The following is an 18310-nucleotide window of genomic DNA, read 5'->3' on the forward strand; positions in this document are numbered from 1 at the left end:
CAGTTACACCAGTTCTGTAAGGAGGAAAGGGCCAAAATTCACCCAACTTATTGTGAGAAGTTTGTGGAAGACTACCCGAAACGTTTGACCCAAGTTAAACAATTTTAAGGCAATGCTACCAATACTAATTGAGTGTATGTAAACTTCTGACCCACTGGGAATGTGATGAAATAAATAAAAGCTGAAATAAATCATTCTCTCTACTATTATTCTGACATTTCACATTCTTAAAATAAAGTGGTGATCCTAACAGACCTAAGACAGTGAATTCTTACTTGGATTAAATGTCAGGAATTGTGAAACTGAGTTTAAATGCATTTGGCTATGGTTTATGTAAACTTCCGACTTCAACTGTACCCATCGGATAGCATTTCCGCCCAATGACATCAACTCTGTCTGTAGTAAATCCCTTAAAAAAGTCTCAGAGGCAAGGAATCCTGTTTTTTCTCTCTTTGCATCAGATTGCTATTGAGGCCCTCAATCATTTTTGCTCTACCTATCTTACCAACTCTTTATCTGAATTGACAGCTGTGGCAGTGTATGGTTTGAAACGGGCAGCTTGTGGAATGCATCTTTCAAAATCTTGTGAAATATCTCAGGTAATGCTGTTGTTTTTTCCCTCGCCTGTCCACGTGATCTGAAGTGGAAGTAGGCAATCGCTCCTCTTGATATTGGTTGACCAGTTTCAGTCTGTCAGGCATGTATATTGCAGGATATCTGCTTGGATTTATTTCCCCTCTCTGACCTAAACTGCTGTTTTGTTTGCTTGCCTGCGAGGACACTAACGCCGAAGATAGAGCTTCAACACGACATCTGAAATGTCCCCTCTTCTGAGGTTATTACAAATTACGATAGATTTTCATGTTTGTCTAGTTCAGACGGGCCATTTGAATGTGTTGGAATGATATGTCAATGGGTTTATTCCCTGTTTCTCTAGAGAAAGAGTGACTTGTGATAGATGCTAAAATGTTCATACTCACGTGCACTCCCATCATCTAGATGGAGGGGAATATGTGTGGGCAGGCTACCTGATGATGAAGATAACATTCAGTGAGGCAGAATTCCACTGTGTTTCAGTGGGTGTTGTCTTGTGTGCTGTCTTCTATTGGGAACACTGACGCACTTTGTCACAATAGTTATTCCATGGCTGATTCTCTCACCATGGAAACGATGGACAGAATCCTGCTTTGAAACTGCATTCGATTTTTCTGGCTGTTTACATAGCTGATGCTCTTTGAATCAGCATTAATAAGACTAATGGGTCTAAAAGCAACCAGATTCATCAGCAAAGTGGCTTAAATCACATTGATTGATTTGGAAGCACTCATTTAAAACGTCATCCCAATTTACGATCCACTTAAAACTACCTCCACCAGGTTGTTTAGTCTCATGACTTGACAAGTTGTTGTGGGGATTACATTGCCTTTTTCCGTTTCAGCTGTCTAACTGGTTCACTACCGTTGGTTCCCAAATTATAATAGAAACATTGCCTCAGATCTCAGGTCAACTTTTATTGGTCTGTCGAGGACATCTCCCAGGATCCATTAGTTCACCATTGGTTGCTCGCTTAGGTGGTCTGTGGAATTAGATCACCCACTGCATGGTGATGATGCCAGCCAGCTGTAATACGGCTGAAGTTAAGTTACCTCCTTCCCCCCACACTAAAGTCATTGTTAATGTTGTAAATGACTATTGTATCTGGAAATGGCAGATTTTTAATGGAATATCTACATAGGCGTACAGAGACCCATTATCAGCAACCATCACTCCTGTGTTCAAATGGCACGTTGTGTTAGCTAATCCAAGTTTATCATTTTCAAAGGCTAATTGATCATCAGAAAACCCTTTTTCAATTTTGTTAGCACAGCTGAAAACAGTTGTCCTGATGAAAGAAGCAATAACACTGGCCGTCTAACATTGGAACACAGGAGTGATGGTTGCTGATAATGGGCCTCTGTACGCCAATGTAGATATTCCATTAAAAATAAGCCGTTTCTAGCTACAATAGTCATTTACAACATTAACAATGTCTACACTGTATTTCTGATCAATTTGATGTTATTTTAATGGACATAAAATTAGCCTTTCTTTCAAAAACAAGGACATCTAAGCAGGCCTAAACCTCTGAACGGTAGTGTACATTAGTCAGAACAGTTGACCTTTTTGTTGCATCAGTAAGTCATGTGCATATGTTTCTTTCCCTTTTAAATGTATGTTTTTTGGTTAGGCCGAATTCAATTGCTGCTTTTTGTTTTGTCTGAAAGGTTAGCTATGCCGTGTCCGTTTTGAAGTGGTGTTTAAAGTTGTTGTTGGGGCTCCTCAGCCTTGTTTTGACCAGAAACACCAGGCGCCGTCTGCCATTATCCTCCATTAAGCAGCAGTGACTCCGCTGTCCCCTCCAGCAGTGAACAAGTAACCAGAGTTTTGGGAGTGCAGAGGCTCATGAGAAAGTGTGTGTGCCCAGCGAGCCTGGAGCTGTGTGCGTGTGTGTATGTGAGTGAAATAGACTCCCAGCCTGCCGGCCCTTCCACGTCCCACCTGCACAGCCCCACAATGCCCCTTTGTTCCTGGACCACATCACTGTGGGATAGCTGTTATTTGAGAGGCGAGGCGATGGCCACACCGCCAACCCTTTATTCAGAGGAAAGATGGTAAATTCCTGCTATCTGGTTTCATTGTCCCCACTCACTCACTGCCACTCATGAAATACACACAAGGCTTCCCACTAGTCCATAGGCTACAACTTTCAAGGCAGCACACTTGAGCCCCCCTATGTTTGCGACCAACATGTCATCCACAGAGTAAAAACCCAATACATTGTAGCTAAAGGCCTTCCCACACTAAGTCGGATTCACTCTTTTAAACTTATTACGTCACACTGTGCAATGTTACCAAATAAAAAATCTTCATATCAACCTGTCCAGATTGTACAATTTGCTTTAGTTCTGTCGTGACATTCTGCGATTGGCTGTTGAGGCTACGTCAGCCGACGTAGTCTACGTCAGCAGCAGTGGAGTATTTGATCTGTGCCAGCAGCGCAAGCCTCCCTCAGTGTTCATGTGTGAGTGAAGTGGAAAAACATAAATCAAATCAAATGTTATTGGTCACATACACATGGTTAGCAGATGTTAATGCGAGTGTAACGAAATGCTTGTGCTTCTAGTTCCGACCGTGCAGTAATATCTAACAAGTAATCAAAAAATTCCTAACAATTTCACAACAACTACCTTATACACACAAGTGTAAAGGAATGAATAAGAATATGTACATATAAATATATGGATGAGCGATGGCCAAACAGCATAGGCAAGATGCAGTAGATGGTATAGAGTACAGTATATACATATGAGATGAGTAATATAGGGTATGTAAACATTATATAAAGTGGCATTGTTCAAAGTGATACATTTATTACATCCACTTTTTAATTATTAAAGTGGCTAGAGTTGAGTCAGTATGTTGGCAGCAGCCATTCAATGTTAGTGATGGCTGTTTAACAGTCTGATGGCCTTGAGATAGAAGCTGTTTGATAGAAGCAGTCTCTCGATCCCAGCTGTGATGCACCTGTACTGACCTCGCCTTCTGGATGATAGCGGGGTGAACAGGCAGTGTCTCGGGTGGTTGTTGTCCTTGATGATCGACAGGATGCTCTCGATTTTGCATATGTAATAGTTTGTAAGTGTTTTTGGTGACAAGCCAAATTTCTTCAGCCTCCTGAGGTTAAAGAGGCGTCGTTGCGCCTTCTTCACCACGCGGTCTGTGTGGGTGGATCATTTCAGGTTGTCCGTGATGTGTACGAAAAGTAACTTAAAACTTTCCTTATTCTCCACTACTGTCCCGTCGATGTGGATAGGGGGGTGCTCCCTCTGCTGTTTCCTGAAGTCCACCATCATCTCCTTTGTTTTGCTGACTTTGAGTGTGAGGTTATTTTCCTGACACCACACTCCGAGGGCCCCCACCTGGGGACGGCCCGTCAAAGTCCAGGACTCAGTTACACAGGGTGGGGTCAAGTCCCAGGATCTTGAGCTAAATGACGAGATTGGAGGGTACTATTGTGTTAAATGCTGAGCTGTAGTCGATGAACAGCATTCTTCCATAGGTATTCCTCTTGTCCAGATGGGTTAGGGCAGTGTGCAGTGTGATTGCGATTGCGTCGTCTGTGAACCTATTGGGGCGGTAAGCAAATTGGAGTGGGTCTAGGGTGTCAGGTAGGGTGGAGGTGATATGATCCTTGACTAGTCTCTCAAGCACTTCATGGTGACAGAAGTGAGTGCTACAGGGCGATAGTCGTTTAGCTCAGTTACCTTAGCTTTCTTGGGAACAGGAACAATGGTGGCCCTTTTGAAGCATGTGGGAACAGCAGGTTGGGATAAGGATTGATTGAATATGTCTGTAAACACACCAGCCAGCTGGTCTGCGCATGCTCTGAGGACACGGCTACGCATGCCGTCTGGGCCTACAGCATGGCGAGGTTTAACACATTTAAATGTTTTATTCACATTGGCTGCAGTGAAGGAGGGCCTGCAGGTTTTGGTAGCGGGCCGTGTCGGGGGCACTGTATTGTCCTCAAAGTGAGCAAAGGATTTTAGTTTGTCTAGGTGCAAGACATCGGGGTCCGCGACAGGGCTGGTTTTCGTTTTGTCGTCAATCCACGATTTCTGGTTGGGAAGGTTTTAATTGTCGCTGTGAGTACAACATCACCGATGCACTTGCTAATAAACTCACTCACCGAATCAGCGTATACATCAATGTTGTTGTCCGACGCCTTCTGAAACATAACCCAATCCACATGATCGAAGCAATCTTGAAGCGTGGAATCAGATTGGTCGGACCAGTGTTGAACAGACCTGAGCACGGTTGTTTCCTGTTTTAGTTTCTGTCTTTAGGCTGGGAGAAACAAAATGGAGTCGTGGTCAGATTTGCTGAAGGGAGGGCGAGGGAGGGCTTTGTATGCGTCGCGGAAGTTAGAGTAACAATGATCCAGAATTTTGCCAGCCCGGGTCACGTATTCGATATGCTGATAAAATTTAGGGAGCCTTGTTGTTCAGATTAGTCTTGTTAAAATCCCCAGCTACAATAAATGCAGCCTCAGGATAAACCAGGTAGCTGTACCAACTCTGATAATAAATTCATCAGTTATTCTGCGCTCTGGTAGCTTCAGACGAGAGTGTTCTGAAATCCGAACAAATAGCCAAAGAGAATTTACAAAGCAACCCATCTAACAATGTTCATTGAGAACACACAACAACTATACCATTTTGCTAAGCTAAGAATGACATGAATAATCAAGTCTATAAATGTTAGGTAGTTGGATACCATATAGTTACTATACTTGCAAGTTCTATGCAATTATATGCTATGCGGTTCATAAGGATAGCGTAACCAACATTTGTCAGCCAACATAACGTATAAAACAACTTGATTTGAAAAGTCATTACTTTATAACATTGCTCAACATTTTCTAAACAATTATCATAATTGTATTTTTGATCAATAAGCATACTACATTCTCAATTTACTTCACAAATAATATGGTTAGTGTGGTTATGCTGAGTACATTTACTAAACTTGATTTTATCTGGTTTACCAAACTTGTGTCACACCCTGACATTAGTATTCTTTGTTTTCTTTATTGTTTTGGTTAGGTTAGGGTGTGACATGGGTAATGTGTGTTTTTGTACTGTCTAGGGGTTTTGTCGGTTTATGGGGTTGTTTACCATCTAGGTGTTTATGTATGTCTATAGTTGCCTAGATTGGTTCTCAATTAGAGGCAGCTGTTTATCGTTTTTTTTGTATAGTTTCCGTCTATTAAAAGTAACGTGTTCATATCACGCTGCGCCTTGGTCTCCTCCATTCGACGACCGTGACAACTTGATTCTATCACCTCAACAAATTTCTAAGGTAGTGATACCCACTTCCCTGAGGAGTAGTTATGGTATTTGTGCCTTTTAATTGGTAATGGTTTTGATACCTTGAACTAGTGATGCACCAATATGACATTTTTGGCCGATACCGAAATCCAGTATTTTCCTTGCCGAAAAAAAGATACCGATAAGCGATATGAAAAATTTTAGATGCCTTTTTAAGCATTCTAGTACAGTTAAATAGGTAACAAACACACATGGATGCAGCGTTCAAAGGCACTGCATCTCAGTGCTAGAGGCATCACTACAGCCCCTGGTTTGAATCTAGGCTGTATCACAACCTGCCGTGATTGTGTGCCTTCCATTGTTAGTTCTGGACTAGGAGGCTGTGAAGAGACTTCTTGTAGCATGTTTTAGAAGGGTATTGGGTATGCATGGGTGTCCTGCAATCAACACACCTGTCATAATTTCAAGCAGTGATGAAGTCAATCTATCCTCCACTTTGAGCCTGGAGAGATTGACATACATATTATTAATATTAGCTCTGTGTCCATCTGTCTACACTGCATCTCAGTGCGGCTGGGGATGCCGTCTGGGCCTGCAGCCTTGCGAGGGTTAACACATTTAAATGTTTTACTCACCTCGGCTGCAGTGAAGGAGAGTCCGCATGTTTTCATTGCAGGCTGTGTCAGTGGCACTGTATTGTCCTCAAAGCGGGCAAAAAAGTGATTTAGTCTGCCTGGGAGCAAGACATCCTGGTCCGTGACGGGGCTGGTTTTCTTTTTGTAATCCGTGATTGACTGTAGACCCTGCCACATACCTCTTGTGTCTGAGCCGTTGAATTGAGATTCTACTTTGTCTCTATACTGACGCTTAGCTAGTTTTATTGCCTTGCGGAGGGAATAGCTGCACTGTTTGTATTCGGTCATGTTTCCGGTCACCTTGCCCTGATTAAAAGCAGTGGTTTGCGCTTTCAGTTTCACATGAATGCTGCCATCAATCCACGGTTTCTGGTTTAGGAATGTTTTAATCGTTGCTATGGGAACGGCATTGTCAATGCACTTTCTAATGAACTCGCTCACCGAATCAGTGTATTCGTCAATGTTGTTGTTGGACGCAATGCGGAACGTATCCCAATCCACGTGATCGAAGCAGTCCTGAAGCATGGAATCAGATTGGTCGGACCAGCGTTGAACAGACCTCAGCGCGGGAGCTTCTTATTTTAGTTTCTGTCTATAGGCAGGGAGCAACAAAATGGAGTCTTGGTCAGCTTTTCCGAAAGGAGGGCGGGGGAGGGCCTTATATGCGTTGTGGAAGTTAGAATAGCAATGATCCAGGGTTTTACCAGCCCTGGTTGTGCAATCGATATGCTGATACAATTTAGGGAGTCTTGTTTTCAGATTAGCCTTGTTAAAATTCCTAGCGACAATGATTGCAGCCTCAGGATATGTGGTTTCCAGTTTGCAAAGAGTCAAATAAAGTTAGTTCAGGGCCATCGATGTGTCTGCTTGGGGGGGAATGTATACGGCTGTGATTATAATCAAAGAGAATTCCCTTGGTAGATAATGCGGTCAATATATTTTAAATTTAAATTGTCCTCATCCCCTTGTATAGGATTTCTTCAACTTTCTAAAGGCCCAATTGCAACATCATTACTTCCAACATTCCATTCACTGTAAATACAACTTTTGACACAAATCAGATGCTTTGACCACTTTTTTAATGACTTAGACAAAAAGTTAGAGGGTATGTATGACATGTTGGTTTACAGTACCAGTCACTAGTTTGGACACCTACTCATTCACAGATTTTTATTTTACTATTTTCTACATTGTAGAATAATAGTGAAGACATCAAAACGATGAAATAACACATGGAATCATGTAGTAACCAAAAACGTGTTAAAGAAATAGATTTTCAATTTGAGGTTCTTCAAAGTTGCTACCCTTTGACTTGATGACAGCTTTGCACACGCTTGGCATTCTCTCAAACATTGTTAAATCAAATGTTATTTGTCACATGTGCCGAATACAATAGTTGAAATGTTTGCTTACAAGCCCTTAACCAAGAATGCCGTTTTAAGAAAATACAACAAAAAGAGTAAGAGATAAGAATAGCAAAGAATTAAAGAGAAGCAGTAAATAACAATAGTGGGGCTATATTACAGGGGGTACCAGTACAGAGTCAATGTGTTAATATGCAGGGGCACCGGTGTCAATGTAATTGAGGTAATTATGTACATGTAGGTAGAGTTATTAAAGTGGCTATGCATAGATAATAACAGAGAGTAGCAGCAGCATGGGGGCAATGCAAAAGTCTGGGTAGCCATTTGATTAGATGTTCAGGAGTCTTATGGCTTTGGGGTAGAAGCTGTTAAGAAGCCTCTTGGACATAGACTTGGCACTCTGGTACCGCTTGTTGTGCGGTAGCAGAGAGAACAGTCTATGACTAGGGTGGCTGGAGTCTGACAGTTTTCGGGCCTTCCTGACACCGCCTGGTATAGAGGTATTGGATGGCAGGAAGCTTGGCCCCAGTGATGCACTGGGCCGTATGCACTACCCTCTGTAGTGCCTTGCGGTCGGAGGCCGACCAGTTGCCATACCAGGCAGTGATGCAACCCGTCAGGATCCTCTTGATGGTGCAGATGTAAAATCTTTTGAGGATCTAAGGACCCATGTCAAATATTTTCAGTCTTGAGGTGGAATAGGCTTTGTCGTTTTTGGTGATGTGGATGCCAAGGAACTTGAAGCTCTCAACCTGCTCCACTACAGCCCCTTCGAAGAGAATGGGGGCATGATCGGTCCTCCTTTTGTCCACAATCCTCTCCTTTGTCTTGATCACGTTGAGGGAGAGGTTGTTGTCCTGACCACACAGTCAGGTCTCATTTTTGTCGGTGATCAGGCCTATCACTGTTGTGTCATCAGCAAACTTAATTAACTTAATTGGAGTCGTGCCTGGCCGTGCAGTCATGAGTGAAGTACAGGAGGGGACTGAGCAGCCACCCCTGAGGTGCCCCCTTGTTGAGGATCAGCGTGGCGGAAGTGTTCTTACCTACCTTTACCACCTGGGGGGCGGCCCGTCAGGAAATACAGGATCCAGTTGCAGAGGGAGGTGTTTAGTCCCAGGGTCCTTAGCTTAGTGATGAGCTTTAATGGCACTATGGTGTTGAATGCTGAGCTGTAGTCAATGAATAGCTTTCTCACATAGGTGTTCCTTTTCTCCAGGTGGGAAAGGGCAGTGTGGAGTGCAATATATATCGCATCATCTGTGGATCATGTTGCTGCGGTATGCAAATTGGAGTGGGTCTAGGGTTTCTGGGATAATGGTGTTGATGTGAGCCATGACCAGCCTTTTTAAGCATTTCATGGCTACAGACGTGAGTGCTACAGGTCGATAGTCATTTAGACAGGTTACCTTAGTGTTCTTGGGCACAGGGATTTAGGTAACCTACTTGAAACATGCTGGTATTACAGACTCAGACAGGGGAGATTGTCAGTGAAGACACTTGCCAGTTGGTCAGCGCATGCTTGGAGTACCCGTCCTGGTCCATCTGGCCCAGCGGCCTTGTGAATGTTGACTTGTTTAAAGGTCTTACTCACATCGGCTGCGGGAAGCGTGATCACGCAGTCGTCTGGAACAGCTGATGCTTTCATGCATGTTTCAGTGTTACTTGCCTCGACGCGAGCATAGAAGTTATTTAGCTCGTCTGGTAGGTTTGTGTCACAGGGCAGCTCTCAGCTGTGCTTCCCTTTGTGGTCTGTAATAGTTTGCAAGCCCTGCCAATCCGACGAGTGTCAAAGCCGGTGTAGTACGATTCGATCTTAGTCCTATATTGATGCTTTGCCTGTTTGATGGTTCGCCGGAGGGCATAGCGGGATTTCATATAAACTTCCCACTCTTTGAATGCGGCAGCTCTACCCTTTAGCTCAGTATGAATGTTGCCTGTAATCCATGGCTTCTGGTTGGGGTATGTACGTACAGTCACTGTTACATGATTCCATATGTGCGATTTCATAGTTTCAATATCTTCACTATTATTCTTCAATGTAAAAATGAAGAAAAACTCTTTAATGAGTAGGTGCTCTAAAACTTTTGACTGGTGCTGTACATCTCTTCTATTTCCGCTATGGTCTAACAATACAGCTGTTTTAGTAACCACAAACATTTTTGTGAATTTTTTGCAAAAAACTGCTGTTTTGACCACTCCCCAACAAGTTAGACAAACACAAAGGGTATGACATCTTTCTCTACCTCTATACTTAATATTTCTTCAGATTTCAAAAGTACAGCGTCTACCTATCAATAGAACTAGCTGTTTTTGTAACCCATCAATTGCTCTCTTTCTAGATGTAGTAAGCCATGTCAGAAGCTAACAGATTCATCACTTACCAACAGCTTGCAATGGCATGGCCTTGCTTTGTTAATTTAGCAGACAAGACCCTCTTATTTCCCGAGCCCGTATCACAGTCAAGACACCTATTGTAGTAAAAAAAAACATGATATAAATAATAAAATTGAACAGAATATTTTTCTAATTAAAATAAAGTTGCTACTGCGAAGTGATGTGCATATCGCGTCTGGAACAGTTCTTCTCAAAAGAGTCATCATTTGAAACTGGGCTCAATTTGGCGAGTTGAAAGAGTCTTCTTTTCGATATGCAGATGTTGGATTTAGTTTATTCTGCCTGTTCTTTTTGAATTTTTAAAATGGATGAAGAATTCCACATTGAACACTGCATGGTGATGAGTTATGGCCACAACATCTGGTTTGGTGAGTAGGCCTAGGCTTAATGATTCTGATTTAAAATGAGCTTTTTGTCTTTATCAAACTAATGTTTTTGTGTGTTTTCAGTGTGGAACCTGTCTATGTTTATGGGTGTTATAGCCTAGGCTAACCAATTCTAAATGCAAAGGCTCCCGAGTGGTGCAGCAGTCTAAGGCATTGCATCTCAGTGCTAGAGGCGTCACTCCAGACCCTGGTTCTGTTCCAGGCTCTATCACAACCGGCCGTGATTGGGAATCCCATAAGGCAGCGCACGATTGGCCCAGTGTCGTCTGGGTTAGGGTTTGGCCGGGGTAGGCCGTCATTGTAAATAAGAATTTGTTCTTAACTGACTTACCTAGTTAAATAAAATAAAATAAAAATATATATAATAATAGCAGTTCACAAAGTGGCCTAAGCGGAAAATAGACCGGTCATAATTATTCCAAAACTGCAGCTCGTTGTTGGAACACCAGTCCATTTTGAATTCATGATAAAACTGTCGTCATTGGGCAAGGAATTTAGCTCGTGTATCCCATCAGCTACAGTGGTTGCTCAACTAAAAGTTTTGAGATTATGCTGCGGCATTTAGAGGTAATGTGTGGTTTAGTATGGCACCCTGCATCATTGCCTCATTGCTCCAGATCACCACAAGGTGGAGGTAGAGCACTGATTACGCTTTTGGGTCCCAAGGCGCTGATGTGTCTCTATCTGACAATGAATGGGCCACATTAACAAAATAAAAACTGATAGTTGTGCATGACTTCAAAATTAAATGTCAGTGAACTGAATGATGAGGATGAAGAAGGTGATTGAATTTATAACAATAGTGTAAGAATTGCTATTCCTCTGTCCTGCATGCGCACACCCTGAAAAATACATTTTGTTTCTACTCTTCAGTATTACTTAACTGTTGTTACACTAAGGTTTTTTATTCTAAGAGAAACAAAAACGTTGAATTATATTCCATGATATTCTTAAGATGTATGTGTTGACTAAATATAAACAAGTGATGTCTTCTAAATAATCAAGTTGATGGTGCATTCATATAGCTTCGGCACCTACATAAAGCTGAGTGACTCAGTCATTCATGGCTTTGATCAAAATAAGTACCAACATTCTTTCTGATAGTCTTTAATAAAGAAATGTTTTGGTTATCCTGACCTGGACCATTTATTATAATAGCCATTAAAGACAATTTCATATTATTATTTACACAACATCAATATAAACATGCAACAATGTAGAAGATTTCACTGAGTTAGTTCATATAAGGAATATCATAAAAGTCAACATCAGTACTGACTTACCAATCATGTATGTAGTAAATAAGTGAAGCATGTGTTAGAGTAGAACTTGTAAGGTCGTGATGAATAGTTTTTTTGTGGCGATATATTGCCATCTGGTGACTAGAAACAATTGCATAATAGGAATGATTACAAATTGATGGTCCTTAAGTTATTGAATTTCACTTGCCACTGTCTATACGAACCCCATGAATGAGACTTGGACGTGTAGCATGGCAGACCACGTATTATCTTACTCTACTCCCTTTGGTAGCCTTTTGAGCTAAAGCCTAGGTATTAGCTCAGGGAGCTAACGCAAATCTTCATGTCTTAGACAAGGTTACTCATACTCTGTAGAGTTCTCTTCCTCTGCTCTCTCTGCGGGCTCTTTAGTCACAACATGTGTTAGCTTCCCAAAATCCAAGTTTTCAGGTCTGAGACAATGTTACTCATCATGCAAGCATGGTTCACCATACCACATCCCTACACTAGCACATTATGCCCACTCTGTAGAGTGTATTGTTTAACTATGCTTTCTCTGTGGTTTTTGTGTAGTTGCGACATGGAGAGTAAAGACACCCTGCGAGGCCTGCAGAAGATTGAGGACCGCCCTGAGGAGAGGATGATCCGGGAGAAACTCAAAGCTACCTGCATGCCCAACTGGAAGCACGAATGGCTGGAGAGACGCAGTAGGAGGGGCCCCGTGGTGAGCTGCTGTAACCTGACACACAAACACATGTGCGATCATGCAGACACACTCACATGCACGTACACACACACACAGGGCCATGATCTGCCCAACAATGCCTCTTTTTCAGACCAACTCAATGTATTTTATGTACGCTTCAACAATAACAACACCGTACCGTGCATGAGGGCCCCCGCCGACCTAGAGGACTGGGTGATCTCAACACTCGCAAGGCCGCAGTGCTGGCAGGCATATTCACTGTAATTTACAACCTCTCCTTGTCCCAGTTTGTAATTCCCACATCTTAAGATGACCACCATCGTTCCTGTTCCCAAAAACTCTTAAGGGTTCATGCCACAATAACTACTGCCCTGTAGCACTCACATCTGTAATCATGAAGTGCTTTGAAATGCTAGTTATGGCACATATCTACTCCATCATCCCAGACACCCTAGACCCACCCATCAAGTTTGCTGACGACACAAGGTTGGTAGGCCTGATCAGTTGGTTTTGGGTGGTGCGGACAGCCCAGTACATCACTGGTGCCGAGCTCCCTGCCATCCAGGACCTCTATCAGGCGGTGGGAAAGGAAGGTATGTAAAATATTTAAAGACTTCATCCACTCAAGCCATAGACTGTTCTCTCTGCTTTCACACAGCAAGCGGTACCATGCATCAAACTTGACACCAACAGGCTCCTGAACAGCTTCTATTCCCAAGCCAGACTGTTCTCTCTGCTTTCACACAGCAAGCGGTACCGTGCATCAAGTCTGACACCAACAGGCTCCTGAACAGATTTTTTTCTTAACTGACTTGCCTAGTTAAATAAAGGTAAAATAAAGAAATAAAAAAAATAGACGCGTGCCTTTCAAATTATGTCCAATCAATTAAATTTACTACAGGTGGACTCCAATCAAATTGTAGAAACATGTGAAGGATGATCAATGGAAACAGGATGCACCTGAGCTCAATTCCGAGTCTCATAGCAAAGGTTCTGAATACTTATGTAAGTAAGGTGTTTATGTTTCTTTCTTTTTTTACATTTGTAAAAAAATCTACATCTGTTTTCGCTTTGCCATTATGGCATATTGTTTGTAGATTGCACATTGTAAATATGGTATTGGAACTGACCTTGTATCTAGGTTTCTTTGTTCTACGTTAAGTTATTTGTAATGCTACATTGATATTGATTACGGCAGTGTTGGGTTTGGTACAATAAAGGCATTTGTGCACGTGACAATGAGAACTTAAAATGACTGCGTGTCTCCATACTAACCGTTCGAATAGCAATAGGTTTTTTGGGGATGCACATTTTTCTCCTCTTTCACTCCTGACTGTGTTCAAATCAATGATGCCATAAAGGGTGGACTGGCAGCCATTGTGAGTGTACCCAAAGGAGCAATGCAGGAAGTGAAAGTACGTCTAGCCATCAATGTAGGGTGTCCATCCTCTCTGCCCAGAGTGGGTGAAAACACATTTTTGTAATGACATTTCACTTATGTTATAAAATACATTTTACCAAGACAAATATGATTCTTCATGTTTTGAATTGTTCAATGGGATCTTCCTCTAACATATCATTAACATTATATCCAAGAAGTTGGATTTTCTAACCTAATACAGCCGATAATAAGCAATGAGCTCTGTTGACAGATGCGGTGCAGTTTTATCGCCAAAACTTTTGAGGATTTTACATTTTGTGGTCGTTGTTGCCACGGGTCGCAAATAGCAAGATTAGTATGGCAATTGCGGAATTCAATGTAAAAGGCTTTGGAAATAAAAACCTTTGGGGTACACTCAGTGCTCACAGATTTCACAGACATGCTGTCACGAACCTCGCCGCGGATGGTGCCTCTTCCTGTTCGGGCGGGGCTCGGCGGTCGTCGTTGCCGGCCTATTAGCTGCCATCGATTTCCGTTTGTTTTGGTTATTGGGTACACCTGTTTTGTATTAGGGTTTGTTTGTAGGTTATTTAAGGGCACTAGGCCCGCTGGGTATTTGTGCGGGCTTGTTTTTTGTTACTCTGTGTTGGATGGTGTTATTTTGTTCATATCTTTATTCGCCGGACTATTTCTGTCCTATTGTTTGGACTGGCAACTTATACGCCCTGTGTGTTGGCGTAACCGTTTTTGTTGCGCTGGGGGATAAATTTTACAAAACGACTGAACCCTGCTCTCTGCGCCTGATTCCACCCACCACTCCTAGTTATCGTAACACATGCATGTGTTTTTGTGAGAAGTCTTCAAAAAAGAACAGGAACTTTAATTAATATGAACAGAGTATACTACACTGAACAAAAATAAAAACACAATATGCAGCAATTTGAAAGATTTAACTGATTTACAGTTCGCATAAGGAAATCAGTCAATTGAAATAAATTCATTGGGCCCTACTCTATGGATTTCACATGATTGGGAATACAGATATGCATCTGTTGGTCACAGATACCGTACAAAAAAGGTAGGAGCGTGGATCAGAAAACCAGTCAGTATCTGGAGTGACCACCGTTTGCTTCATGCAGCGCAACACATCTTTTTCACAGAGTTGATCAGGCTATTGATTGTGGCCTGTGGAATGTTGCTTAATGGCTATGTAAAGTTGCTGTATATTGACAGGACCTGCAACATGCTGTCGTACACGTCAATCCAGAGCATCCCAAACACGCTCAATGGGTGACTTATCTGGATAGTATGCAGGCCATGTAAGAACTGGGCCATTTTCAGCTTCCAGGAATTGTATACATATCCTTGTGACATGGGGCTGTGCATTATCATGCTGAAACATGAGGTGATGGCTGAGGATGAAAGGCATGACAATGGGCCTCAGGAACTCGTCATGGTATCTCTGTGCATTCAAATTGACATTGATAAAATGTAATTGTGGTCGTTGTCCGTAGCTCATGCCTGCCCATTCCATAACCCCACCGCCAGCCACCATAAGGCCTTCTGTTCACAACGTTGACATCATCAAACCTCTCGCCTACATGATGCCGTACACGCTGCCTGCCGTCTGCCCGTTACAATTGAAATCAGGATTCATCCATGAAGAGCACACTTCTTCAGCATGCCAGTGGCCATCGAAGGTAACCATTTGCCCACTGAAGTCGTTACGACACCGAACTGCAGTCAAGTCAAGACCCTGGTGAGCTTCCTTGAGATGAGATTCCTTGAGAAGGTTTCTGACAGTTTGTGCAGTAATTATTTGATTGTGCAATCCTATAGTTTCATCAGCTGTCCAGGTGGCTGGTCTCAGACGATCCAGCAGATGAAGAAACCGGATGTGGAGGACGTGGGCTGGCATGGATACACATGGTCTGCGGTTGTGAGGCCAGTTGGACGTACTGCCAAATTCTCTAAAACAACGTTGGAGGTGGCTTATGGTAGAGAAATTAACATTCAATTATCTGGCAATAGCTCTGGGGGACATTCCTGCAGTCAGCATGCCAATTGTACGTGCCCTCAAAACTTGAGACGTCTGTGGCATTGTGTTGTGTGACAAAACATTTTGGAGTGGCCTTTTATTGTCCCCAGCACAGGGTGTGCCTGTGTAAGGATCCTGTTGTTTAATCAGCTTCTTGATATGCCACATCTGTCAGGTGGATGGACTTTCTTGGCAAAGGAGAAATGCTCACTAACAGGGATGTAATCGAATTTATGCACAAAATTTGAGTTTTCAGGGATCTTTTCAGGGATCTTTCATTTCAACTCATGAAGCATGGGTTGACATGTCGCGTTAATATTTTTGTTCAGTATAAAATATGAAAATACTACGTCAGGTCTCAAAATCGATATTGTTTAATGTCCTCCAGATTTGAGAATAAAGACGACGAGAACAATGGTAAGCTTGTCAAGTAGCCTTAATTCTCACACAGCATCCAACCGAACTGACGCAATGCTATTTTCCTGATTTATAACCACATTTTTTTCTCTGTCATCCATTTATTTAGTCACTCTAATTTTGACCATCCTACAAGGGTAAAATCTTCAAGTTTTGAACGGATTATGAGAGACGTGAGGTTTTGGACCATTGGTTTTCTTATCGACACAATTAACATTTTATTTTAACCAGTTGCATTTTTGATTGGACACCCTAAAATATGTGCTGTGATTTGTTGATTCAACTTAAAACACATTCCATTGTATGAGCCACATCAATTAACATCATTATAATTCAAATTTGACATTACCATGATATGTTTGCATCACAATACCAGGCAGCTATTGCAAGAATCAGGGGTTATATCTTTCCTTTCTGTTTGTTTTTTGTGCAGAACGGCACCAGATTAAAATCATAACACGTCATACCTTTTTGTAGTTAATAAATCAAATGTGAAACTATAGTATTCTTAACAAGCATTGAAAAGGTTCATCCATTCTTCTCTAATTTAAAATGTCTCATAGCCTACTGACATTCTTGTTGCCTACAAACACAGGTTGCCTACAAACACACACACACACCAGGTTTTCCATTAGCCGGTAGGCATAATTGCAAAAAAGACGATTAAATGAAATTGTAGCCAGGAGAGGCTGTCTATCATAGCCTTCAGCCCGAATTTGCGCTTCACCATCATTCTCACACTCATTGCGGGCATCTGCTGAGGAGAGAGAGGAAGAGAGTGGAACCTTGGTCTAGGCTTTTTTCTGAAACCAATTCAATAAAATTGGAGCCAGCAATGGCCCGGAGAGGCTGTCTGTCTAATGTCTATCGAGGAGAGAGCGAAAGGGAGTGGAGCCTTGTTCTAGGTTACTGTTGATTACGAAGATGGAGGCCTTTTTGTTAAACAAATGTTAGATGAAAAAGAGCAGGCTTATGCCTACAGTGAAAAAGTGTACAAGAGTAATATCCTCTTTTATTGTAGTGGACTAAGATGGGAAGAAATGTAGTGTGCAATTCAAGTAGGATGCAATTTTGGAACTTACATTTTTTTTTTTTTATACTCATTTATTTTATTATTATTGTATATCATTGTTATTATTGTAAGCCTATTTATTAATTGAAACCAGTTATTTTTTTACATATAAACAATGGCTTGACTTAATTTGAAAATTACCCCAATAAAGTTAAGAATCTTTTGTGAAGGTGTGGTGTGGCTGTCACAACTTCCGCCAAAGTTGGCTCTCCTGCCTGTTCGGGCGGTGCTCGGCGATCGTCGTCGACACCGCCCTACTAGCCACTACCAATCCCTTTTTCGTTTGTCTGTTGGTTTTGTCTTATTAGTTTCACCTGTGTGTATTTTAGTTTAATTAGCGTCCTTATATGTAGTAGGTTGTCCCGCCCTTGTTTTGTGCGGGATTGTTTTTGTATTTCTGTTATTTGGTTGGGGTTCATGTGTTTCATTCTCCGGACTATTTTGGTCCTGCGTTGGATTATTCACCCTGTGTGTTGGGTTGACCGTCGTTTTTGTGCGCAGGAGAATAAACTGTCTAATCACTGAAACCTGCTCTCTGCGCCTGATTCCACCCACCTTGGTAAATCCTGACAGTGGCTATTATTAAGCTTTAGCTACTGCAAACTATGATTGCAGTGAGCATCGACGCTCCAACTGACTCCAACATTTGACCTTGAGGTGAGGAAGAATGTTTTAGGCCTACCAGAGTTACTCCTAGTTAGTCCTATAATCTAATAATATACTTATTATTGCTTATCTTTATACAAAATATTTTGATTAAACATTCATGAGTTAGCCTCCTTATGTAACCCTATATCTGTATA

At 42.0% G+C, this 18310-nt stretch overlaps 1 protein-coding gene across 1 annotated transcript in view; it reads left to right on the forward strand.

Annotated features, from left to right (window-relative positions):
- Positions 1-18310, forward strand: part of LOC135544749 (mitogen-activated protein kinase kinase kinase 1-like) — a 130161-nt gene that overhangs the window by 19840 nt on the left and 92011 nt on the right. Inside the window, exon 2 of the mRNA XM_064972612.1 lies at positions 12467-12617. Within this exon, the coding sequence (XP_064828684.1) occupies positions 12467-12617 (151 nt within the window). The remainder of the gene's footprint in view (positions 1-12466; positions 12618-18310) is intronic.

The sequence above is a fragment of the Oncorhynchus masou genome, chromosome 8 (assembly GCF_036934945.1).
Source record: "Oncorhynchus masou masou isolate Uvic2021 chromosome 8, UVic_Omas_1.1, whole genome shotgun sequence".
Lineage (NCBI taxonomy): Eukaryota > Metazoa > Chordata > Actinopteri > Salmoniformes > Salmonidae > Oncorhynchus > Oncorhynchus masou.